Source organism: Physeter macrocephalus, chromosome 7 (assembly GCF_002837175.3).
Source record: "Physeter macrocephalus isolate SW-GA chromosome 7, ASM283717v5, whole genome shotgun sequence".
NCBI lineage: Eukaryota > Metazoa > Chordata > Mammalia > Artiodactyla > Physeteridae > Physeter > Physeter macrocephalus.
This window is the reverse complement of record NC_041220.1, coordinates 77,144,532-77,171,940: the sequence shown is the minus strand read 5'-3', so window position 1 is coordinate 77,171,940 and position 27,409 is coordinate 77,144,532. Positions and strand designations below refer to the sequence as shown.

Sequence of the window (27,409 nt, the reverse complement as noted above, 5' to 3'; positions counted from 1 at the left end):
CTAATCACCAGACCCATCCTGGGAATTTTTACTGAAGACTTCATCCTGGGAAGCCTGGTGATCGATCCCTTCATAAAATGAGCCTCCGTTGTGCAGGAAAGTCCCCACTGCCCGCCCCTGCCGAGCGTGACCCACAGCGTCACTGAACACTTTGTTTATCTGCTCCTCCGAGGGCATCCACCAGTCGGGGTTGGAGGTACAGTGCATCCTAATGAATTCTGTGGGAATACACACAACAGTAAAAGAAAGAGAGAGAAAAACAGCTGGTTTTTGCAGCGAATGATAGGAAGGCTGCTTAAACTTTAACAGAAGCTCTATAAGAAAAGCTTTATGGGACATCCAATGTAATGCCATGACGATGTCACTTATTAGACCCAACTTACGCCATACACATTTCCTACTCAGGTGCAAAAGTAAAAATTACATGAGTGCGAGTGATCCCTCTAAGGCACGATTGCTATGAAAGGTAAATTTGATTTGCGAGGCGTGGTATGCACCATGCTTGGTAAAAAAAGTTAAGAGTACATTTCAAAACCCTGTTGTTAACATGCTCACATTTTTAGAATGTTAACTATCCCCAGAAGCACAGCAAATATCATTAGATGGTGTTCTTTAACCAGCTACTGATTTGTAGATTAAGTGCAAAAAAATAAAATCTCAATGAGCAAGAAATTGCCTAAGTTTTGGTTCAGAAGAGGTTTCACATTCTTAAGATGTTACTATAGGCTATACTTTATTTCTCTAATTGTGATATCTATAAGTGTACTGACAAATATTTTTTAGATGACTTTTCCTCTAAATATTTAATATCACCAGAAAGCAATTAGCGTGCCTGGAAGAAAGAATATACAAAAAGTAGCTCAGACTCCAATGAAACAAACTCGGCCTCCCTTGGGTTGAGCTCATATTAACCCTTCCTCTATTTTCTCAGGGAGTCAGGGGACATGTATAGTTCCTACACAGCTATTTTAATATGGACATCTGTAAAGTGACATGAGCATTCTGGAAAAAGTTCTACTGAAATGAGCATTCTGGAAAAAGTTCTAAGTCAAACTGTGTTTTTTTTCACAGCTGACTGAAAGTTCAAGGTGACTGCCATTTACACACCGTTTCTTCGCCAGCACTGCTCCCTCTACAAGACAATGGTTCTGGTTGCAGGACTGGATTTGTCTGAAATTTATTTGTGAAATCCCGACCCTATTTGCCCATGGAAGCTGATGCTTTTAAGTACTTGGACCAGAAAAATCCCATGAACTGAACTGTGCCCATCTTAGCAGAGACGCAGGGGCATCCCCTTCAACTCCATGCCTGAGGTTAGAGACTCGTTCACCTCGCCTAAGTCCCAGACCTAGTGGCCTTCCTTGGGGAAACAACTGTGTTTATTCAGCTCCTCGCCCTGCAAAACTGTCAGGAACCAGATGGCTTATGCTGGGGTACAGGCCTAGGAAACACCGAAGGATGCTTTTCAAACCTAGGTCATGGTCATTATAATGCTGAGCAGAGAGAAAGGCGGTATTCTGGGACCACTAGTGCTCAACTATCTAGTCCTCTCCCTATTATTTTCCTTGCATTTACATCTATTCATTATGTCCTCAAATCATCTCCAGCCAGGCTGTCAACTCCAGAATTCAGGCATTCTGTTTTCTATTCCTCTCTGTCTTCCTCAAGTTCCCTATCTCAAGTGTTCAGTAAGTATTCAATAACTGTTTAAGTAGTTTATCTCTATCCAGATTCCCCGCTCTCATATGAACACAAAGAAATGAAAGACTCAAAGTATCCATGAGAGGAAATCAAGGCTAATTGCTGAGGATGCTGCAGCCCTGCCACTCTAAGAATGTGCTGCTCTGTGACACCTCCCACCTCCTCCCCCTCCTCAGTACCCACTGCTGCAACAGGACATTCCCTAACGTTGTGCCAGACTACTACAGGCTAAAAGTAGAGCTCATTCTGTTACACGGATATGAAGCATCCTCACATCATTGAGGCCCCTTCCTTCCAGGGTCAAACCACCCTGGGGAAAGGCCAGCCTAGAATTTGATTTCATTCCCCGAAGCACCCTGCTTTCCATTCCTCAAGTGTCCAACTGTCTGAGGCTTCCTTGGCCATTCTAATCTTGCTGACCACAAGGATGTCCCCCCTGGGAGTCAGCAAGCATAAACCTGCAGGAAGGGAATCCCATTTAGGTCACAGGAAGGCCCCAGGATTTCAGCCTTTGGGACAGACATAAATGCTCTAACCAGCTGCCCCTGACACAATCAGCAGTTCTTGCCTATGCATTCTCCACCCATGGGCGGGTGGAAGCCTGTGGGTCCTGCCCAGCTCTCCCTGCTGGAGAGTGCACATTCTGGTCAGGCAGCCTGGGCTGCATCGGTGTCACGGGTCCCGCAGCATTGACACTAGTGCTTTGAGATGTATATTAATCCCTCAGTTTCACTGACTTGCTTGTTAATATATAAATTGTTTAACAAGGATTTCTGGAAAGGGATACCTTAGTGGGGCCCCTTATCCTGATTCCCTTGTAAGCCTCAGGGCACCTTCCAGAGTACTCGCGGGGCGGGCTCTCAGGACAGCCCCCAAGCTCACCACTGCCTCTGCTGCCTCTGTCTGCTCTGATAATGCTGGGGAATAAAGGAAACTATGGCTAGTTTGCTGAGACAGCCCCTGGAAATTTCCACCACCCAGTCACTCTGAGTAAGTAGAGTTTTCAGACTGGCCAACAGGGGGTGCTTCAGCACACCTGCGCTGAGTTAATACTGGTGTTTTCATTCTAGGTGGTTTTCTCAAGTCTAGGCCACCAGCATCAATCACCTGGGGTGGTCGTGAGGTGCAGTAATGCGTGCCTCCCCTGCCTTCACGCCAGACCCGCTGAATCAGAAGTGCAGGGCGGGCCTGGGGAATCTCCGCTACTGACAAATACTACCCAGGTCCCTTAGGCACGCCGACAGTCACTGTGGGCAGGCCCAGAGGGTGCAGGAGTGAGTGTCCCTTCTGACGACTACGGCCTGATCGGTGATAAGGTTTTTTCACTGTGATTTCTTCACCAGGAAATATTTCAATCCCTGTCCAGAGTAAATCATTACTGTCTTTTCAACCAATAAAATCACTCTTGAACTGTATAGGTTAATAGTTGAGCTATTTGATGTGGATTTTTCAGGTGTGAATGCGCTTTTGTTGGCACTATAATGTTTCCACTTGTCTGTGTTTATTTATTTGCACCCACTGAATCAACCGTACGCACCCCCTTACCCTCTGCCTGGCCTATCCATAGTGCGGATCAGCTACAAAGTAATCAGCTGTTAATGCTGAGGAAATGGTATTATCTGAGTAGTATTTTTTAATACAGAAACTTTAAAAAAACCCGAACAGAATAAAATCTGAGTGGGCGAGAAATACTTTAGGCCTAAGGAAAATTAATTCTAAATAAATTTAAGGAGTTGGGGCAAGTATTCTTGAGAAGGTAGCTAGCTAGATTGGGGGAGGGCGTCATAGGCTGCAAATGAAATTGGGAAAATTTTTGAGGTTCCTTGGCTTCTTTTCCTCTGTGCTTTCCCCAGTGCTCCAGTTTTGCTGGAGGTTGCCTTCCCGGGCAGCAAAGAAAATCTGAACTTAAAGCGTGAAACATGAGGTGCTATGCAGTGCTTATGTGCCATTAAGTGCTAAAGCAAACGAAGAATTTTTAAAGAACTTCTTGATACCAAGGAGATGGGCCACATGAAGCCTATAACGTCTCAGCGGAAAAAAACCAAAATACAGTAAAGGCTGAACACTTGCACGGGGGAGCCACAGCCAATGCGGTGAAATGAGATCACAGATGGACACTGAGTGGAAGGATGCAGTACCTCGGAGGCATGTTACTTTAACTGGATCCAGAGGGCGTCTTTCAGGACCTGTCTCTCCTGACTGCACTGACCTTTTCCTTTTCCCAAGGCCGCATGAGTACTTAAGCTCATCGGTTGTGAAAACAAATCTGATGAGGTATCGAAGGAGCCGCCTCCCGTCTTTCTTTGAAGAATTTACAGCCTCGTCCCACTGTTTGCTCGTTATGTAGACAGGATAGTTGTTCAACAGCTGCTTGCTTCCCTGGAAAAGCGAAATATTTTCTCATTACCTACGTAGCCGGCCAGCCAGCCAGCAGCCCAGGCGATCTCCATTTCAAAGGCAAACATGCTTTTTAACCAAGTGGCTATACTGACAATGAACCAGGTACTGAAGAGCACAAGTAATTGCTCACACTCAGAACGGGCACTTTTCAAATTACATTTGCATTTTCTGTAACAAGAGCCAATGAGGTATAATGAACACCTTTGAAAGAGGAGCTATTTATAACTTGCATTTTAACAGGTAGGTTAAAATGTGTCAAGATCCAATGACAGGGAACACTATTTAAATATAACCTGTAACTTTCCTTTTCAATCTATTAAAATATGCAAAAATGACTTTGAAGAGTGTGATCAAACAGGTCTCTTCATCCTTTGGTTGGCGGTTAAGTACTTTTAGAAATGATGCTGGTGGGCTACTTCCATAAGGTATTTTTTTGTGTTTCATGCACCTAATATCTGATAGCCATTGTATTTCAGTGGAAACATTAAAAAGTGAATTTTAAAGAGGGGGAATTGTGGAAACAGAAAAAAATAATCACTAATAATAATGCAAAACAAGTTTCCTCAAATTACAGCTTCTGCAAATGCCACTATGTCAACTCAAAATTTTTCTTACTTTTCACCTTCATATTTTATGTCTGCTATAAAATTCCCAGGCTAAATAGTTGCAGTGGGACTAATTACAGGAATTTCTGTAACATTTATAAGCCATGTTTAGTCAATTGCCCCTACACAACCATTATTTTAGTTCTGGTTGTCCATAAAATTCTACAGTCCAGGACAAATTAATTAACCCATGATCTCAGTTTTAATGTACTTCTTCCCCAGTAATTAAGGTGTACAAAATAAAGAAGGGAAACTCAGTTTTACAACTCTGCAAATTTACTACAGGTTATAAATTTGGCACTATTTGGAACTGATAGGTTTTAATTTAAAAAAGTGCCCTGTTCAGTTAAGCTCTGAGAAGGGCAAATGGTATAGGAGCCAACAGGAAAGAAAGAGGCAGCAGGTATGGCCGTGAAACTGTGACTGAACTACACCCATGGAAACTCATCACCGCAGCGTTCATACTCCCTTGAAATAGCAGGAGTGTGACTTTGTGTCCTTTTTAAGGGAAGCAGCTGAGGGAGGTGGTTTGTGGTTTGAATTTAGAGTCAGCCTGGGTTTGAACTAAATCTTGGTTCTGGGTTTTATTTGTTGTTTCTTGAGCAAATTACTTTCACTTGTTGGACCAAAGCTTCCCCATCTATAACATGGGAAGAACGAAATTATCATGGGTTTAAAATACGAGTACTCGGGAGCATAAACCAACCCTTGGCTCTGCGTGCTATGTATGATCAAAAGATGGGCAGGAGCCCAGAATATCCGAAGGGTCCTTTAGCCCAGGCTGCTGTTTCACGGCAGGAGGGGAGAGATGGAGGGACAACTGGAGTGACGCCATTAAAAAGGGCTACTGAGGACAGAGGCCTTCCACCATCCTTAATTTGAAATTATCCTCTTGATCATTGTAAGTACGCTTGTCAGCCTTACAAAAGGAGACTGTGCAGCTAGTTTTCAAACCTTTTATTTATCTAACGCTGTACGTTTTAAAAACAGCTTTCCCTCGGGTGTGTGAGCTCATCTGGCAAAGCCAGGCTGCCCGTGGCTGTTTGGCCAAGAAGGTTAAATCCTCTCCCAAAGTCTCACAAGTCAAAAGGCACAGCTGGGAACCCTGTCCCCAAATTCAGAGTTGCCCCTAAAACAAGAGCTGAGGCTATTTCAGGATGGGATGTACTTGAGATGAGAGAGCTGGCAATCCAGGGAAGGTGCCCTCTCCAAGCTTGAAAGCATCCACTCCTACAGAAGAGCTCAACAGCTCTTCCAAAATGTAGAAATACCATTTGGAGGTCATTTTCAAGAAAGAAAGAAAGGGAAGGAGGGAGAGAGGAAGGAAGGCAGGAAGGGAGGAAGGGAGGAAGGGAGGAAGGAAGGGAGGAAGGGAGGAAGGGAGGAAGGGAGGAAGGAAGGAAGGAAGGAAGGAAGGAAGGAAGGAAGGAAGGAAGGAAGGAAGGAAGGAAGGAAGGAAGGAAGGAAGGAAGGAAGGAAGGAAGGAAGGAAGGAAGGAAGGAAGGGAGGAAGGAAGGAAGGAAGGAAGGAAGGAAGGAAGGAAGGAAGGAAGGAAGGAAGGAAGGAAGGAAGGAAGGAAGGGAGTAAGAGAGAAAGTCATTTATAGCCCCAAACAACTCAGACTGTTCTGTGTTGTGGATGAGGTTACCCATGCTGTTTCATCACAGCTAATAGAAATCAAATGTGATTAAATAATACTACTGAGAAGATCCTCATTTGCCTGAAATGACAATAAAAATAATATAGTAATAATAATGATGATGGGTAATAAAGGTTTAAATAGTCCTATCTGGAGGAAATGTAGATATTTCCCTTATTTTTATAGAATTCTCTTCATATGAGCCACCAAAAGGGTATTGGTGACCTATACCAACTCTGACCTATTGTCAAGTCCCTTCGAACAAACCAATTTGAACAGCACTTATTTAATGTCTTCATAGAGTCATATCCAGATGGAAGACAGAGGTATATATTAACTTTTAAGTAAGTTCTGATTTAGTCTCATGAACAATGTGCTCTCTGAGCACAGAGGGGTATGGGAATCAGGAAGAGCTTCTGGAAGAAGTGGGCTTTTCAGATGTGCTTTTTGTATAATAGAAACGTCAAGTTAAAAAATGTGGACCCGGGACTTCCCTGGTGGCGCAGGGGGTAGGACTCCAAGCTCCCAATGCAGTGGGCCTGGGTTCGATCCCTGGTCAGGGAACTAGATCCCACATGCATGCTGCAACTAAGGAACCCACAAGCTACAACTAAGGAGCCCACCTGCCACAGCTAAGACCCGGTGCAACCAAATAAAATAAATAAATTTTTAAAAAAAGAAAAGAAAAGAAACTGATTGGAAAGACTTTGGGTTTAAAAGAGGAGTTGGTTAAAAAAAAATAAAAAAAAATGTGGACCCGGGGCTTCCCTGGTGGCGCAGTGGTTGAGAGTCCGCCTGCCGATGCAGGGGACACGGGTTCGTGCCCCGGTCCGGGAGGATCCCACATGCCGCGGAGCGGCTGGGCCCGTGAGCCATGGTCACTGAGCCTGCGCGTCCAGAGCCTGTGCTCCGCAACGGGAGAGGCCACAACAGTGAGAGGCCCGCGTACCACAAAAAAAAAAAAAAAAAATGTGGACCCTATTTTAGGGAGCAAAGGATTTTAAGCATGTGACATTTATTTTGGATCTGTATTTTAGAAAAACAACTTTCCAGTGTGGAGCACGGAGAAGAAAGAATCTACTGCAACAGCCCAGGTGAAATGTGACTGAGAATGAACTAGAGAGAAGAGACTATTCAACATGACTGTCAGGAATGAGGAAGAGGAAGTCTGTGACGCCTCGAAAGTTTCTGCCCAGGGTTGGTGCTGCTTTTATTGAAGAGGAAACAGGAGTAACGATGGGTATTCAGAGGAGGCATCGTGAGTTCCACTGGTCAGGCAGTAGGACACAATGGTCTGGAGTCGAGTCCTGGGGACTGGGGTCTAGATCTAGATTTGGAACTCGTTAACCCACACATGGTTGATGTTCAGAGAGAGCATAACTGAGCAGAGAAAGGCAGTGGAGAGATGAAAGATCAAAGTCCAGAGAACGGCGGTTGGAAAACTCCTTAAAACTTAATAAGAAAGGGACTGGGAACCACAAGAGAGTCCTGACACAAAGGCCCAGAGAAAGGGAGCACCTGGAGGAGGGGTGAGGCCCTGCGGATGACGAGGGCTGGACAATGGGCCCCTGGACTGGACAGCTGGGAGAGTAGCAGGCTGGGGGGCTCTTGCAGACCATTCGCTGAGTCGTGGAGGTGGAGCCGGATTACGGAGGCAGGGGAGGGCAAATGAGAACTGAGAGTGGAGCAATGAATATACACCAGTCTTTCGAGTGTTTGATCACCGAGAAGAATGAGGTCCCCATTCAGCAAATGCCTTCGATGACACGCACTGGGGATGCCAATGGGGACGAGACCTGGGCCCAACCTTCAAGGAGCGGGATGTGTCGTGGTGTAGGATGAAGGTGCCGATAGGATGCTTCAGGTGATGGAAGGAGAAGGAAAAGATAATCATTGAGGGACGGAGGGAGAATCAAAGGAGGGCTGATTTTCAGGGTGGGAAGACTTGGAACAAACACTGGCTCTGCCTGAGGGAACGACAGGTGGGTTCTCTGTGCCAAAAGAATGGGGGGAGACTTTCCCACAGGATTTAAACTATTTCTTTTTCTCCCCCTCAGAGTACAGAGTTGAATCTTCATGATGCATGATCTTTCTCCACAGGATATATACTCACCCATAAACCTCAGAGTCAAACATGTATTTTGCTAGCCAATCTGTTCTTCTATATATACATACATGGGTAAACTACCAAGATGCTTCATCTTAAGGAAATTCCAAATGGAATGAGACCTACCTCGGCCGGCTGGTCGGCTGGCTGTGGGATCACAAGCTGGTTGTAGTGCTGAAGCACCGTCTTCAGGTAGTCTAAAACGGTCTGGCAGGGCACTGGGTAGAAGAAATTGCCACAATTGCACATTAGCTATTTTGTGCTGGGAAGATAAAAAGCTTTAAGGTTTAAAGATTTCTGATGAAACTTCTAAAAAAAAAGACTCATTTTCTAAAGGAAATAGAATCTTCTCTCATTTGACATCTGTAGTTATTTCAGTTTGTAAATATAGAACAGATGCTATGGTTCGGGGAGAATTTTTAGGTTCAGCACAGCTCACTGAAAACTTTCAAGTCAAACCTACTCTAAGATGAATTTGGGTTAATAATAATGATATCACACTGAACAAATCACAGAAGAGACATGTCTTCTTTGACTCAAGTTGTAACATTAGCACCCGATGGTACTTTTTAAAATTAAAGTACTGAAAACTAATGTTTCACTGGTTTTTGATCAATGATATAATGCTCATTTGTAGTGTCATTCATTCCTAGTTCTTCAGTAAAGCAGTAAGCCATGCACTTTAGACCTGCTTTCTGACACAGACACACCTGACCACGTACTTTTTCCAGTAAGTGTCTCACTTCTCCCCTCTCCAGAAACTCACCTGATCTGGTCCAATTCAGATTCGGTTATTATGTATTTCATTAACTGTTGCACTATATTTTGTGAGGCACAGTCTTACAGAATCACTGAATAATCACAATAAAACTGAACAGATGTTAACCCAACATAGAGTCTGACATTTTTTTATACCATTGCATAAATAATTCTTATATTTTAAGATTTATATTAGAGCCCTTTCCAGAGTATTAACTGATTGCTTTTAAAGGTCTCGGTAACTTAGTAAATAACCTAACTGATACGAATTATTGCCATTATCTGTCTTGGCTGTGTGTTTTCTTAAGATGTTTTTGTCACATTGAAGAAAATAATAAATATTTAACCTAAACCCTAATTTTAAAGTATCACCACTGAGCTTTCTCTGCTTCATTTTTCTCAGCACTTTTTTTTTAAGAGAGCAAACTGAAATTATCTTTATCCCCTGCTAATAGCTCTGGGTTTTTCAGGTGACATCACATTGCAACATAAATCAAAAACTACATCAACATCCTTTTGAAGAATTTGAATGATAAGAAGTAGAAGTAGGTTAGGAAATTTTTCTTCTTGCCAAAAAATATTTTCTTAAATAACATCCTTATAGATTTGTGTCTTACAGACCTGTGTCATAGGTCACTCTTGTATAGTCATTTGAATATATTCCTCAAATTAAAGAAGCATTTTCGGGACAACCACAAGATTGTGCCTTCAACAAAAAGAAGGCACGTGTGTATCAGTTTGAAGTAGGACTTTTATTAAACCAAAGTTTAATAAAACCTGTCAAGTACCTCTAATTTCATCATCCTATTAAAAGACTAATCCACTTTACAGCCCACCCTGATGTAACTAAACCCTGTGTTTTATTTATAATTCTGCCAGACCTTGCCCAAGTTCCTTTTAAGGGGCGCACTTACTGGCCAACAGTTCTATGTTCCGACAGACACTTTCACCCTGGGTATGGCTGAGTAGAGACTTTGAGTCACTGAGAGCTAGAAAATTCACTTTCTAAATCACACCATTTCTGCTAGGGTATGCAATGTTCACCAAAAAGTTTGAGCAAGTTAACTGAATGACAAACAATAATTTCCCACATTACTAGAGTTCCACAAACAAACAGTCTAACCCACTTTGCTGATGCCACAGTGAGTGAGAATGAATCTTCTGGCAATGGGCAGGGATTACAGGAAAAAAGCAGAAGACTTGAGAAGCTAACGGAGACAGGAAACAAGTTTGCTGTTGAGTTCTGGCTTTTCATTAACTGTGTGGCCTTTGGGACCCCATTTAACTTCTGTGTATGAGTCCCTTCTACACATTGCTGAAAAGAAGGATCTTGGTAGCAGCAATCCAACTGTGTATATGTCACTGCTTTTCCAAGTGACATGTGAGAGGTATTACTCTGAATTTAGTTTGGAAGTTTTAGTAAAATTTGTAAATACTCACTGACTGACTAAGATTTGAATGAAACTTCTGATACTTTGTCCATATTTTACATATGTTTAGGGAAAAAGTGTTTAAGTGAAGCACAAAAACGCTTACAAAACTGAATATTCAGTGTGACCTCAACCATGTTAAAAATAATTATGTACACAGAGAAGAGATTGGAAAGAAATAAACCAAAGTGTTAATAATTAAAAATGATTATATTTTGGTAGCAGAATTAGGGCAGTTATTATTACCTTTATCCTTTATCATCCTTGTAAAAACCAGTTTAAAAAAATTTCTACAGTGGGCATGGATTATAGCTACTTAAAAGTTGTTTGAAGAATGTCTACATGACTGTTATCTCCCCTTCCTTTGCTATATATGACCTTCAGTGTTGCCTGTATAGCCCTGGAAGGGCTTGGAGGACGACTCTCCCATCTCTACACCCCCAGTATTTAGGCAGCAGTGCTAAGCCCTGAGCAAGGCCGGCTGATGCACACGCGCTGGAAGAAAGTGGAATTTCATGTGCCTTTACTGGCTGTAAGGCTCTCCTGAAGGCAAGTGGGTCCTGTGGGTGGTATCTGGGCACAGGCTGAAGGCGAGGAAGACCGAAGACAAGGCTCACATTTAGCTACTGAACTGACTCTGCACAGTTGGCGGCTGTATTATCTGAGGGACTCTTAAGTAAGGGCCTTCCAAGGAGAACTGCTCTGATTCTGTTTTTGCCCATATTAAGGGTGCTTGGGTCTCGAGTACCTAATTTTCCTGGCAGATCACTGCATTAACATCTTTATTTATTTATTTTTTTTGCGGTACACGGGCCTCTCACTGTTGTGGCCTCTCCCGTTGCGGAGCACAGGCTCCGGACGCGCAGGCTCAGCGGCCATGGCTCACGGGCCCAGCCGCTCCGCGGCATATGGGATCCTCCCGGACCGGGGCACGAACCCGTGTCCCCTGCATCAGCAGGCGGACTCTCAACCACTGCGCCACCAGGGAAGCTCTGCATTAACATCTTGATCAGTTTCTCTTCTTGTTCCTCAAGCATTATTTAATCTGCTTTGCTATATAGTTGTTTTTTAAAGACTCAAAACATTTACCTCAAAGTATACCACATACAACTTTATAGGGAGACTGAAATTATTTACTGTTCTCTGATGACCATGCCGTCTGTGTGCTTATTTCAAGTGTCCTATTCATATCATCTCCGTAAAGTATAAGTTCCTCAATTGTAAATGTCTAGAAATAAACAATGAGCTTTAAGTGTTACTCAGCCTACAGACGCATGGTAATTCTCTTGATTATCACAATGTCCTGTCTCTGTTTAATTTAACTGACATGTGTAGCTGCTACAACAGAACGTGCCTGACACTGGGCTGGGAATCGGGGTTATGAGGATGACTGTGACTTAGTCTCTGTCCTCAAGGACCTTACACGGCCTGCCTCTCCTCGTATCAAGACCCCACGGGAGACAGACACACAGAGAGCAAAAACTGGCCCTGATACAGACTTCAACAGAAGCAAGCATGATGTACTACAGCAAGTGGTTAATTCTGCCTGGGAACTGGGGGAGGGGTTTGTTCTGGAGGGGTGTCACCTGACCTGGGTACTGATGGATGAGTAGGAGTTTCTCGAGTGGGGAAAAGGAGGGTATGTTGGAAGGACAGCAGGAGTTAAGGGAAGACCAGAAGCAAGTGCACGGCGGCTAGGAATCACAAATTGTCCAGAGGGGTTGGAACACTCAGTGTATGGTGGGAACTGAAGGTCGAGTCTCCAAAAATGAACAGGAAGACTCAGGCAGTGAAGAATGTCACATGCCACACTGAGGGGGCTGGAATTTACTCCATGGGCCAACAGAGGCTTTTCAGCAGTGGGTGACGTGGGCCTTTTCAGTTGGCAGAGCCTGGCATCTGGGGGAGTTGAGTGGCTATCACAAGAGTCCATATGGTGAGCCGGGCCTGGACGAAAGCCGTGGGGAGAGGAAGGAGGACCCCACACCGGTGGGTATGTACGAGGTGGAATCCAGAGGAGAGGAGGCTGACATCAAGGAGGGAGAGAGATGGTTATGGATGGAACTGAGGCTCCCAACCTGGGTAACTAACTGAATGCTGACCTCTTGACAAGGTAAGACTGCCACCAACAATCTGAGAAAACCACTTACGATTTCTGTATGATCAGGCACAGGACCATGTCCCTCTCTGTTTCTTAAGGTTGCTCTTTGTTGAGTGCTTCCTGGAACACCTAGCAGGCACTCGGTTGCTACTTAATGAACTTGATACTTCCAGCATTCCAGTATTATTAACCTCATCTTACAGAAAGGGGAAACCGAGGCTCAGAATGGTTAAGTAAGTTGCCTAAAACCACAGATAGCAAGTGACAGGAGCAGAAATCCAAACCCAGGTTTGACTCCAGGGCCATTTTCTTCAGCCCACGCTGTTCTGTGTCCCTCAGTCTCACAGCTACCGCCAGCAGTTGTGCTGACTTTTACCAAATTCTGAGTAAAAGAACTCAATCCTTTATTGCTCTCTGTTCCTATCACTTGCTCTAGTTTTTTACTCAGAACATTCATTCTCCTGAGGACATGCACATTAAGTATGAGCAATGTGTTTCTCGGGACCAGAGTCGACCTGAGCCTTCTCCCAGAGGCACTTCTGGACACGTGGGCGGGAGGGTGGCACGAGCACGGGAGAGCACTAGCACTGTGACCCTGCACTTGCTCCAAGGGCTTTTTGTTCTTACAAAACTAGTTACCCGCAAACGGACACTGATTTATCTTTTTTTTTTGCGGTACGCGGGCCTCTCACTGTTGTGGCCTCTCCCGTTGCGGAGCACAGGCTCCGGACGCGCAGGCTCAGCGGCCATGGCTCACGGGCCCAGCCGCTCCGCGGCATGTGGGATCTTCCCGGACTGGGGCACGAACCTGCGTCCCCTGCATCGGCAGGCGGCCCCTCAATCACTGCACCACCAGGGAAGCCCAGATATTGTGTTTCTTACAGATTGAGGGTTTGTGGCAACCCTGCACCGAAAGTCTATCAGCACCATTGTTCCAACAGCATTCACTCACTTTGTGTCTCTGTGTCATTTTGGTAATTCTTGCGTATCTCAGACTTTTTCATTATTATTATATTTGTTACGGTGATCTGTGATCAGTGATCTTTGAGGTTACTGTTTTAACTGTTTTGAGGCACAAGGCACGGTGTGCCCATGTAAGATGGCAAACAGTGGATAAATGTTGTGTGTTCTGACTTATGATTTATCTTTTTAAAATCTTTATCTTTTTAAAATCTTTGTACATAGAATATCCTTACTTAGGATCAGCACTTTGTATGTAATCCAGGGTTAATTCTCTCGTTTGTAGCCTCCTGAGTTAGTACAGTTGATCCTCATTATTTGCAGGTTCTGGATCTGCAAATTTGTCTACTCGCTATAATGTATTTGTAATGGTCAAATCTGTATTTGGGGTGCTCTTGCGGTCACTGCGGACTTTGGCTGGTCACTGAGAAATCTGAATTTCTGGAATCACACACCCCCAGCTGAGGTTGAACAAGGTAACACTTGGCCTGCTCGTTTCAGCCCTCGTACGATAACGAGGGTTCTTTTCATGTTCTGTTTAGTGCCATGGTTTTTGCGTTTTTGTGCTTTTTCTTCTTGGTGATTTCACTGTTTAAAAGGAGCCCCAAACGGAGAGTTGAAGTGGTGTCTAAGTGTTCCTGAGCGCAAGGCTGTGATGTGCTTCAAGGGGAAAAGGCGTGTTAGATAAGCTTTGTTCAGGAGTGAGTCACAGCGTTGCTGGCTGTGAATTCAATGTTAACCAACTAATACTATATATTAAATAACGGCTCGTTATACAAAAACATACTTAAAACGAGGTTTTGTGATTGGCTGACGAAAATGTTGCGACCAGAGGCTCTCAGGAACTGAGGTCTGTATTTCCCCTCAGAGTAATGCCTTGCTGATTCAGTGCTCACACTGACTTTACAGAATAGAACGATTGCGAATAACGAGAATCGACTACACTTTGAAGGTGGAAGAGGGTAATAAACTAGCTCTGGAGTCAAGAGGCTTCAATTCAAACCTGAGGTCTGCCACAGACTTTACCTGTCCAGGTTGCAATCTCTTTGTCTGTAAAATGGGAATATTAATTTTTGTTTGGAGTTATGAAGATAACTTGAGATGATCATAAACGTACTTTTTAGAAAGTAGAAAGTTCTTTACTAATATCAACAATAAGTATATCTTCTCTATATTTGGCACTTCGAAAACTTCAAGGTTTTTTTTTTTTGTTTGTTTGTTTTTGTGGTATGCGGGCCTCCCCCTGCCGTGGCCTCTCCCGTTGCGGAGCACAGGCTCCGGACACGCAGGCCCAGCGGCCATGGCTCACGGGCCCAGTCGCTCCGCGGCACGTGGGATTCCCCCCAGACCGGGGCGCGAACCCGGCTCCCCTGCATCGGCAGGCGGACTCTCAACCACTGCGCCACCAGGGAAGCCCCCAAGGTATTTTTAATGTGTCATAATTATTTTACTTTGGAAGTTATTATTTTTTAAATTTTATTGAAGTATAGTTGATTTACAATGTTGTCTTAGTTTCAGGTGTACAGCACTGTGATTCAGTTTATATATATATATATATATATATATATATTCTTTTTCAGATTCTTTTCCCTTATAGCTTATTACAAAATATTGAGTACAGTTCCCTGTGCTATACAGTAGGTCCTCGCTGATTATCTATTTTATATATAGTAGTGTGGAAGTGATTTTTTAATTACCATACAGTATTTTATATTTCTAACACCCACATTTTATCATATTTTTAAATCTCTGAACTTGGTGTTCAAAGATAATCATAATGTGCAATTACGATTTGCAGTGTTTTTTCTTCTTTCTTAGTGGAACATAAAGTATTGGTGTGTCTTACATTCAATGGGGGCTTAAATTAGATGAAATATGGTATTTTATATCCACCCTCCCTTATGAGTTCTCTTCACCCAGTGCTGACTGTAAGCTTTCTAAATAAATGTGACTACTCTAAACCTGACATCTTCTCCATAGAGAAGTTTGCCCATCACCATTCTTCTTTTAATAACCTCTCAGCTCTTTGTATTCCTGATCCAAATGTCTTCCTTTTGTGACTTTTTTTTCTTTTAACCTATTTTCACTTTCTTTTAAAAAATTTAAACTTTTAAACAGACTTTCTATTTTCTAGTGTGGTAATCTAATGCAAAAGAAAATGTGCTAATGCTATTTCCTGGGATAAAATATTTAATTGCCTATATCTGCAGGTAACTCTGGAAAGTAAGTTAGACAGCACTTTCTAGAAGCCCCTTGTCTGCATGTAGTTGATAATCAATAAGACTTTGTTGAATGTTTCACAAATAATACAATAAACAAAGGCCCTCTCGGGTGGTGCCAGAAAGAATATCCCTCCCCAGTCTCTTTCCTTTCGGTGAGGGCTATCACTTTCCTTTCCCCCTTTTACAGCTGCCCAAGTGAAAGCATTTTTTCCTGTAGACTAATAGGCTCATTTCTTTTGAACTCTCAGTTCAAGAACTGCTCCCAGGTATAAACGCTTTATTTCAGGGAAAAAAAAAAAAAAAGAAAGAAACTGGAATCTCAGAGCTGCTCAACAGCCTGACTCTGGAGAGAGAGGGAAGCGCCTGAGGAACACTGCCCCCGAACTGACCCACTGCAGATGCCCCCATCACCCTGTTCACCTTATTTCCTCTGCTAACTGCTGCACGCTCCTCTCCCCTTTGTACTCATCCATCCTGCTTGGCTGTAAGAAGAGTGATCCTACAACACACGGGCAGATTCTACAGGAAGAAAGCCCCAGGTCCTTCCATGGACATGTACGGCCTCTAGGATAACAGAGGCCTACTGGGATCACTGGGAAGCACGGATACTGCTTAGGGAAAATCGATCCCAAACCTCACAGGAAAGTTACTGCTTGCAAAATATTCTTTTTATGTGCGAAACCAGAGTATTATTGCTGTACTTTTCTTCATATGGATAAAAGTAACAGATTCCCCCCGGCCCTGCCCACACCAAAGGCATAGCTCGTAGAACGCCAAAGTGGATTCTTGGGTGATCACCTACAGTCTGGTTTGTTGTTTAGCCATAGATGGAGGTTGGGAGGTGAGGAGGGCAAGAGCGCAGTTATGTCTCTCTTTGATTCAAGTCTTTCATCTCGAGGGGCACTTTCAACATGACGCCCAATACTAAGGTATCCCTAGGTAATGAATCCAAGAGTTAAGTAATCATAAATAGCTACTCTTTCCTGCATTTCACACAATTTTTTTTCTATTCATAATTGACAAACTGATTTTCATCTATATAGTTGAATTTCAGTATGGATTATTTAAAGCAATCATAGCTCTCCACGTAGAACTGGTTCAAGTTCATGGAGGGGACTCTTTATAGTAACAGTGGTGGAATGTTTACAGTAACAGTGGTGATCATTAGCCTAATTTCAACAACTGTCATTCAATGTCTGACCATCAAGGGACTCAAGAAATTGCAGCATTTTCGTCTTTCTGGGAAGCAGAGAAGGACAATGATTAGTGGCAGGCCAGCAATGAGTTATCCCTGACACAGACATTTCATCTGTACAGATTTAGGAAACAAGAGGTGGAGTGAACCCCAAATTTGCTTGGTAAGTTTACCAAGGATAGACGGTTCACCAAATATTTACGATTAGGAATTAGGCAATAATACTCTGGACATTTGTGTCACCTGTCCTTGCACTCTGAAACTCTTCCCCACAGTTCTGAATGGCTGATGTAAGGATCTGCAGTTGGCTCATCTCCAGGACACTATGTTCTCCCCTAATGAAAGAGGAGGATTGGGGAGTAAGATGCAACATACCCTTTTGGGGGTAAAACCAATAGTTAACATAATTTATGAAACTGTGAAAGTTGTAAAATCCCAGTGTGTTAGCTGCACCCATATATCTTTGACTTGGAGAAACCAGTAGCGCTCTGGTTCCACTGCATTCTTCTGGGTCCTGCCAGTCTCTCTGCTGAAGTCAGATCCTGCCTGGCAGGGAAAACGCCAAGACTCTGCATCTAATCCCAGGGCTCAAATGTAACAACAGAGAATGGATTTACTTCACCTCTTGCTTCTCTCCCATAACTGCAGTCAATCTAATTCCAAAACATTCTGAGCCAAACCTCAGCTCTATTTGGGCAATTCTCTTAAATGAAAGGACAGAAGGAAAATAAATTTCTGATTTAGCAATTCTAATAAGCAAATGGGTAACTTTCTTCAACACTTCCTTCTTTTTACATCAGCTGCCAAATTGGGTTAGGAAAAGAACATAATTTCTGGGCTTCCCTGGTGGCGCAGTGGTTGAGAGTCCGCCTGTTGATGCAGGGTACACGGGTTCGTGCCCCGATCCGGGAGGATCCCGCGTGCCGCGGAGCGGCTGGGCCCGTGAGCCATGGCCGCTGAGCTGTGCGTCCGGAGCCTGTGCTCCGCAACTGGAGAGGCCACAGCAGTGAGAGGCCCGCGTACAGAAAAAAAAAAAAAAAAAAGCCACAGACATGCAGGAATGACCTCAAAGATATAGGCAAAATCAGGAGCTTTCCAATTAGGGAAATAAATGGCTTTGCAACCCAGAGAAGATCTTGCCATAAAGATGACTTTACTACTCTGAAGATCTAGAGTCTCTGTGAGGCGGTAAAATGCCTCATGTTTAGCCAGGAGCACAACTAGTTTGCGACCAGCTTAATAACTGGTCTGTCTTTGAGCTATTCCTTTTAGCTTACAGTTGCACATTAACTTTAAGGGGGAGTTTGCATGCTAAAAAGAGACCATGCCTGTTGAAACTTAACAAGAAAGGGGAGAAATTACTGGAATAGAAGAGACCATTTGTTCTCTGAGCCCTGCCTCTGTAGATATCATTTCATTTAAATTTCTATCATGGACTAATAAAACACAGATATCAAAGTCTTTAAAAATACAAAAGCCATTTTAAAGGAACAGGGTCACTTTTTGAAGAATATTCAAGCTCACAGCACCTGGCCTATTTCAATCTCACTGCACTACATCTAGGAATCACTTTTGTATCAGTGGAGACATCTTTTAATTGGACCGTAGTTTTCGGGCCTATACCCCAGAAGACTGTGGCTTAAACACAGGACAAGGCTAGTGGCTCATCTTGAAATTTCCGTTTGGCACTGGCAGGCTAAAACTGCGCATGCCTGTTTTTCTAACTTTTCTACATCGCCGGCCCAAACAATAACAAAAAGCCACACATACATGCACGCACGCATACATACATGCAGATGGGACAGTGGAAAGGAATGAGTTGCAGGTGGCTTGCAAGTAACAGGGCAGGGTACCTGGGATGCTCTCTAACTTTCTTCTGAGCTCTTCATTTTCTTGTTGCAGTGAAATCACCTCCTGCTCCAGCTCTTGGCATCGAGGACAGTAGCCCTCCTCTTCCTCCTCTTCTTCTTCCTCAGGCAGCGTAGAAGAGGATGGGTGACCGTGGGATTCGGATGTCGCTGGGGAGGCCCAGCCACCTAATGTGTGCACGGGGGACGTTGCTAGAGGATCCACATCCGCCAGGTGGCCATACTCACTGACTGAGGAGGTGTTTGCAGTCGGAAAGCTCCCGGAGAGCAGGTAATTTTGTAGGGAGTCAGTGAAAACCCTCAAGAAGGCAGAAGTCTGTTGTTTCCTTTGCATATATTGCATCTCTATGTCTACATTGTCTGAGGTCTGACTGTGGACCCCTTTGCCAACAGGGCACTGCTCCTGTCTTTCAGTGTAACTTGAGCCTTCCTGCTTTACGCAAGAAATCATGGATTGAGAATGGCTGGAGTCCAGAAGCTTTCCTCCACAATTTAAGAGGCTAAGGACTCGGCTGCATTGTTGAGCAAAGGCGTCCAAGATCATACGACTCTCTGAAATACAAAAGAAGACACATCAGAGACTGACAGCCAAGACAAGGGACAAGTAAGGTCCTTGATCTAGAGTTTAACATTAAAAAATGTCAAAAACATGGACTTCTACTCTCTGCTACACACACAGGTGACATGGTGAATCCACTTCTAATAGGATGCATAGCTTCCTGCTGCTCTGTGACTGCTGGGGTGCCTGATGAGCTACCCCTAACTTGACTCTGGGACATGGCTGGACTGCGAGACTGGGGCACCGGATAGAGACTCCCTCTCCGCAGCATTAACTGGCCTGCACAGGTCTGAACTAACACCTTTGGCTTCATTAATATCCTCACTCTAATGAATCGAGCCAGCCCTGCAGACTCAACTCCTCATTGACAGGAGGGCTTACAGCAATCATTACGTCTATTTCTGGAGTGCCCTCATGCCCTTGTTATTAATCAGCTGATACAATCCCTGCTGAGAGTACGTTGCTCCCAGATGCAAAATGGAGAAGAACGATAAGTCTTTTTGAAGAGCTCACTAAACGTCTAAGGTAAAACAAAGAGTGGGCCTACAAGGCAAATGATGAGGAGCCCCGAAGCAAGACTGTGTCATCCGACATCTGTGTTCACCATTCTTTTACTTTATCTGCTAACTTAGATTTCTTGTCAAGGCCAATGTTTAGCTTGATCTATAGCAGCATCATCTGAAAAGCAATAGTGCCTCTTCTCAGGGCTTCTCCCACCAAATCTCTTAAATGGTATGTGCCGAGAGTGCCAGTTAGTTTCCACAAATGTATTCTAAAACGTATTAACTGTCAAACAGTGGAAAGCAAAAGGCAAACAGAAAACAAAAAGAAAGAAAGAAAAAACCCAATGTCATGAAAATGTGATTTAATGTTGTCAATCTAAGGGGCTTGAAAATTCACCCTAAATGTAAACGTCACAAGAACATTGTCTTCTTTCTGGACCACCACCCAGAACGCGCTATTTATATCAATAAATACCCACAGAGAGAGACAGAGAACTTTTTTAGGGCTTACATAGAGCTATCAGGGTACCTTTCATTTCCTCTCACACCCTACGCGGAATAATGGCAGCAAACAAAATATTGTAGATTCTAGATGCCGATATCCATTGTTTATGATAGAAATGTAACTAGTCACGTGCTGTCTCTGGAAATGTTGACTAGCTGTATTTTTTTCTGAGGGACAAAAAAACCTTGAAAAGTGAAAAGTGGTGAGATGCTTGAGGGCTTCTATGGGGACAACAAACTAGAATAGTTGTGATTAAGAAATTGATTTCTCTAGAAAACCCAGGATGGTGACCGACGAAACCAACCTTCAGAAGCCTCCAGGTGGTACTTCATCCTCTACTTTGTTTTTTCTTACTATTCTTGAAGTAACTAAGATATCAGGGGAAGGGGGTACAAGTCTCCTATTTCACTTATTTAATAAGAATATACATCAAGCCCAGAGCATATAGGAAGCATCTCTCATATCTCCCAAATCTACAAAATGCTCCCATTCTTAAATCTCTCAGGAAAAATGACAAGTCAGAACACAGAGGCCAGTTCTTTTCGGTTCAGGAGAGATTTATAGACTGTATATTCCATGAGTGGACTGGGGTTTGAGGGCCAGCACAGAATCTCAAGAAATATTTACTGAATACATGTGGGGACTCTTACAAACAAATAGAGTATCTTAGTTTACAGCATTTGTACCCTTACCCTGAATCCCACAAATATTACGCATAGGCCTATTTTTTACACAATTATTTTGAGTACTAAAGAAAGAGCTAGATGCCAGGTATAGTTTTAGGCTAGAACTGATTGATGGGCTGGGAACTTGGCTGAAGTAGCAGCCAAGATAAAGTCGGCTTACTGCCTTGGAAAAATAGGGATATGGATATGGGAAGGGTATTTCGCACACCGAACACTGGAAGTGATGATGACTCTGCCCCCAACCAGGTGGAAAGGAAGAACTGAGCTCATGATTTGAACCAAAACTTAATGGAGAAAGACTTCAAATAGTTGGGTATTCTATCTTACAATGACCCAAACCGAATAAACAAAGTAAACAGTTGAACCATACAAGTGGGGGGGTTTAAGATGCTGCATTCTCATTTCTTTACTCCTGGCTTTTTGTTCTTTTATTAGTAAAATCAAAGGATGATATTGATTGGGGATTCTCAATTCTAGCACACTAGCAGTTTTCATTCATTTAATCCTATAATCCCATTCTAGATCTAAAGTTGTATTTACTGTTTGCATTTTAATCAGAATAGTCCCAATTGATTTACAGCCTATACACCTATAACATAACCTTGATGAAAGGAACAAAATATGAAAGGAAAGGCTAAAACAGAATTGCCTAGAAAGAACTGCTCGAATGTATTTGTCCAATGTCCTAAGGAGCTCAGTTGTTTTAATCATATTGATAAATCACGTTAGGGTATAGATTTTAAGGGAAAAAAAATCTGATGTAGAGACAAGCATGATTTGTTTTCTTAACTGAAGGATAAACTCGTAATATGCTGAGAAAAAAATCATTATGTAATATACTACATTATGAAGATAATGTATTAAAGTGCACTCAGAATATCAGAGAATAGTTACAATCATAAAACTGTTCTTGCCTGCAGTTTTTTCAAATGCTTCATTCTGAATTTGTTCTCAGAACTGATATATGTAAAAATGCCAACTGTATCCCTAAAGCTGAATTCTCTTCTTTTCACTACCTTATATTTGAATAGTATTTTATGTCAATACATTGAAGAGTATGATGAAAAATATTACTATTATACTTGGTGGAAAATGGCAAATCTTTACACTTGACACATATTGCAGCCAGCAATGCTTCAGCTTTCCATACAGCATATAATTAGAACACAAGTACTGTGCGATGCCCATTATTGATAAGAAATGGAGAAAAGTTCTGTTTTCAAATGAACAGGATTGAATGGCCACTGATCCACGATTCTTTTTTTTTTTTTTGTGGTACGTTTTTTTGTGGTACGCGGCCCTCTCACTGTTGTGGCCTCTCCCGTTGCGGAGCACAGACTCCGGACGCGCAGGCTCAGCGGCCATGGCTCACGGGCTCAGCCGCTCCGCGGCATGTGGGATCTTCCCGGACTGGGGCACGAACCTGTGTCCCCTGCATCGGCAGGCGGGCCCTCAACCACTGCGCCACCAGGGAAGCCCCACGATTCTTAACTGAGCAAAGTGTGGACACGTATTTTGAAATTTTTAAACTCTCCCCCCCCCCCCGCCCCCAGGCACAGAATGTTCCAGTCAAGTGATGGCAAGGAAGTACAAAGTCAACAGTTTATAGAGAGGCTTTAAAACAACCTAGTTTATCCCTAACTTCTTTAAAATTAAACACCATAAAATGTTAATAAATCACAATCACAAAGCACTCTAAAATGACCACATCTCTCTAATTTATTTTGCTTTATTGTGCAATCTGTCGGGATCTAATATCATGTTGCAAATTGTGCCTAGTCTGATTCCAGAATCCGAACCCATGTTATTTTTGTAATTAAAAAATTCATTTCTAGAAATTCCTCAGAATTTAAGTGGTTTAATCCATCCTAAATCTGATAAGTGAAGAAGAGGGATGGGAACCCAGCAATGAAACACAGGCTCCCTACTTTAACATCCTTCTTTGTAAGTAAAGCCTTGAATGGAATTTGCCCATCACAGCAGATCCCCAGGAGTATTCTGTTTCTATGAAGGAGATCACAGTAGTCAAGATTAGTGGTAATCTTTTGATTTTAGCCCACAAAGGGTGAAATATATTAATATTAAAAATGCAGAAGCAGAAAAAAAATTTCTGTGACCTATACTACCATGTATCCATATATTACATCTATCAAAGGATTTGCAACTAGTTCAAAATAGATAATTTCCTTAAAACATTAATATAACTTCTGTTTAGGAGAGGACTTCGTGGCATTAGAAAATAGAAGTTAGAAAATGAAAGCATCTTTGGAAGCATCACCCCTGTCTTAAATCAATGAACTACTGTATGTCTTTCAAAAAAATGCCATCCAATTTTTTTTCCCTAATGGCAAATATCAACACAGCAAAACAGGATGCAATTTTTCTAAATAAATAAATCAATGATGTGTCAAAAATTAACAGATGAGTTAATATACTCGGTGCTATCAAAACCAGATGGTGCTTCCTAATATTCATCCTGCTCAGTCAATCCCTGAATATTTTCTGGACCATCGGTATATAAAATAGGATGCTGCTATTTGTGATGGCAAACAAAAGCAATCATGCCTGCCAAGCACATACTATAACAGGCAGCATTTCAGCTCTGCTAGACAGAAAGTAATTAGAATGCTTTTAATGTCCAAAAGAATGATGCTGATAGGCTGCCACAGATGTGTAGATTTATGAATATTTATATGGTGGTTTATAGCTGACACTTTTATCAGTTGAAGAAGATAAAATATCTGCCTGACTCAAAAGCTTGACAGTCAGGTTAATAAAATCTCATTAAAGAGAATGACCTATGCAATTATATAGGATTTATTGTAATTCATTTTTGATTGTACTCTGCTTAAAGATGCAATTTCCCATTTCCTGATGCCAAATTTAGGCTGCATATCAAGATCTACGTGGGTTTTAACTCTAAGCCTCCCACAGAGGAAAAATATGCTTTTAGAACCATGGCATATTACCGCTTTTAAGGAAAATTATACTCTTCAGGAGATTTTATAAGAATGTTGAAAAATCTATTTTAATCATGTATTTCTCCTCTCAATGGTCTATGGCCCTTAATGGCAAATAAGGTTCACTTCAACCCTTTCATCTTTTCACTGCATTTTCTCTGGACACTCAGTTATCTCTCTTCCATCCTTGACTCATTTCATCTCATCGACATTTTGACTATTTTCAGTTTACGAGGTGGCCTGAGACCCTGCAATACCACTGTTGTGAGGGTGCAACAAGCAAATCACTACCCCTACCCCTACCCCACCCAGTGTGCTAGGATGGCTGTCTGTACACACATGCTTATTGGTTCAAAGTGGAACCACTAGTTCCTCAAAGAGCCAATCAGCTCTTCAGGTGACTGTCCCTCTGATGGCCACTCACATCACTGTGCCTGTTAAGAGATGGCTTTGTCCCCCAATGATTAATTGTATGACCACAATTCATGATGTCTAGTACTATGGTCTTTTTTTTTTTTTTGCCCCTGACCATTCTCCTCACTACATGGCAGAAACCTACCATTCAATTCCCATCTTTCAAACAAGCACATGGCATCCTGTTCTTGGGGCTATCTAGCCTACCTCTCTATGACCTCTCTTAAAAAAAAAAAAAAAAAGCAGCAGCAGCACTGAAAATAAAAAACATAGGGAGTTGGAGGGACATCAAAAAGCCCCTTTCCACTCCTTTCGATTCAGTGATATGATTTCCACCTGGGGACAAAGACAAACTAAACAGGACGTTAGAAGAAACACTGAAAGAGGACATTCAGAACAAGGTAAGAAGGAAACAACAACAACAAAAACTCCTTATGGATAAAAGAGTGGGGAAACTGCCAGAGTAGAAGGCACCATGGAAAGGATAGCAAGTGACTGGTGCAGAAAAAAGAAATACAGGAAAAATAGCAGGAAAAAGCAAGGTTAAAACTATGGATGAAAATGGAAATGAAAGGGGGCAGATTTATACTGTATTTTAAAAAGTAAAAGACAGAAAGAAAGACAGCAAAGACTGAAAGGAGAAAGCAGGATGAGATTAAAGACTGAACTGGGCAGATAGAGGGGGAAAACCCCAATGAACATGGTGGCACTGAGGCTGTGCAAAGAAGTAAGCAAAATATAGAATGTGGAAAAAGGACCCAAACTTCTGAACAATGTAAAGATAAAGGAAGATAAAGCAGAGCCGGGAAATAAACAAGGAGTGAACAAGAAGTAGTATATAAGAAAACCAGACCCCAAGCCCAGAAAGCACACAAACCTCACTAAGAAGGGGGGAAAACACAAGAAAAATGAGGAAAGTGAAAGTAGGCTAGCCTCACAATGAACCTAAAAGCACAGCGGAATTAAAATACAGGAAAAAAAAACACACCTCACGAACAATAAGGACATCCCAAAAAAACCTCGCCAACATCTCCCAGCCAGTGAGGGATGTGACAGAGCAAGTCTTCACTATAACCTGTAATCAGATTTTCTTTCTCAAAACCAATCCTTCTTGTGTCAAAATATTGACAAACAACAGAACATGAGCTTAGGCATCTATAACGCATTTCAAGACAATGCTCCTATTTTCATTAGGAAAAAAGAAAGCCGTGGATTCACTGATATGCAGGATTTGGGGGGCTCCAAAGTGCCGTAAAAGGCCTGAGCAGGAACTTTTCTTTCTGAGCGGCGGGATACACGGGGCTGCGCGTCCTCGGATAGCAGAGAGCACACTTGGGCGCAGGCCCCAGGCTGTGCCCTCTCCACCAGCCCGTCGCCCTCCCCGCCGCCGGGCTGGAAAGCCGGCTTTTCTCAGGAGTCGCGTACCCTGGGGTGGGTGCTCCCCGAAAGGCAGTCATTTCTGCGGGGCCCGGGATCCCGCGGTGCAGCAGCGCCCACCCGGCGGGGCCCAGAGCGCCCGGGGTTCCCGGGGCTGGGGGGAGGGGCGGGAGGTCTCCGTTCCTGAAGTCGCGGCCGCCGGGGCGAGCGCCAGTTCCACCCGCGTGGCTGCTGCAGAGGAGCCCCGCGTCCTGCACACACCGGCGGGGACTCTGGGGTGGCCGGGGAAAGGGGGGCAGGGAGAGGCAGAGACAGCGCGCGCTCGCCCGGAAAAAGCAGGAAAGCAGCCCTACGGCCAGCCGCGTGACCGCGACAGAGTGAGCGAGAAAAAGAGGACCAGAGGGCAAATGAGAAGAGAAAAAGAGAAGGAAGAACAAATGGAGGAGAGAAGCAGATAAAGGGAAGAAGCAGAAGGAGAAAGTGAAGCAGCGGAGGGGAAAGGGAGGGCGTCCCCGAGAACCGCCAGAGTAGCGCCCGCTTCTCCCCGCGCCGCCGCCGCTGTCACCCCACGGTGTCCCGCCCCCACGCCGCCCCCGCCCCGCCGAACGCCCGTGCCGCGCTCCCCGGGCGCCGAGCGGGACGCGAGCGGCGGAGCCACCTGTTAAGAGGCGCGCACGCCATCGGAAGCCCCGGACGCGGCGGCGGTGAACCTCCAGAAGTTGCTGCCGGCGCGTAGAGGCCTCGGGGTGCGCTCGGACGCCCCGATGCTCCCTCAGCCGGCTCTGGGCGCCTCCCGCTCTCCCCTCCCACCCACCCCGCCCCCGCCGGGCTCGGCGCGCGGGAGGCTGTCTTCGGTCCCCGGTTTCTCCTTCCCGGGTCCCACCCCTCCCCCCCGCCCGTGGCGGGACGGAAAGTTGCTCCCGAGAGTTGGTACCTGCGCTGAGCTCCAGGCTGGCGCCGTTGCCGCCCGCGCTGCTGCTGCCCGCGGCGGCTGCCGCCGGGCCCGAGCCGTACCTGACGACGGCGGCGAAAGATGAGGACGACGACGCGGCGGGGGCCGCGAGCGGCGGCGCTGGGGTCCTCAGGTGGCCCTGGGACACGGCGGGCGTGCAGGACGGAGACGACGACGAGGCGGCGGCGGCGGCCCGGCCGGGCCCGGGTGGGTAAGAGCTCTGCGCCTGGAACTGCTGCGGTGGCGGCGGCGGCTCGCTGCTGCTGATGGAGACCGCGGCTTGCGGCGCGAAGGCCGGCGGGGGCGGCCGCACGTGCGGCAGCTCTACCAGGGTGGGTCGCTCGTAGCGCTTGGCCAGCGCCGGTCTCTTGCTGGGGAATGTCTTGAGGACGCTGTAGGGCCCGCGCTGCTTGTAGATTTTGGGGACGCTGGGCCCCTCTTCCGCCGGCTGCATCTCCTCCTCCAT

The 27,409-nt window shown here is 44.3% G+C and overlaps 1 protein-coding gene across 1 annotated transcript; it reads right to left on the bottom strand.

The window, feature by feature from the left end:
* Positions 1 to 27,409, bottom strand: BEND4 (BEN domain containing 4). Its single transcript, XM_007125178.1, has 5 exons — positions 26,926 to 27,409; positions 18,973 to 19,539; positions 8,579 to 8,670; positions 3,840 to 4,080; positions 1 to 218 (listed from the first exon to the last, which is right to left on the bottom strand). The coding sequence occupies exons 1-5, from the start codon at positions 27,407 to 27,409 to the stop codon at positions 1 to 3; spliced, it is 1,602 nt and encodes a 533-aa protein (XP_007125240.1).

Bases quoted from the DNA above. Each gene is read 5' to 3' on its own strand.
- BEND4 (XM_007125178.1), bottom strand. From the start codon at position 27,409: ATGGAGGAGGAGATGCAGCCGGCGGAAGAGGGGCCCAGCGTCCCCAAA. The intron at 19,540-26,925 runs GTACCAACTCTC...TTTGTATTTCAG, and splicing joins CAGCCTGGAGCTCAGCGCAG to AGAGTCGTATGATCTTGGAC. The intron at 8,671-18,972 runs GTACCCTGCCCT...TCTTCTACCCAG, and splicing joins AAAGTTAGAGAGCATCCCAG to TGCCCTGCCAGACCGTTTTA.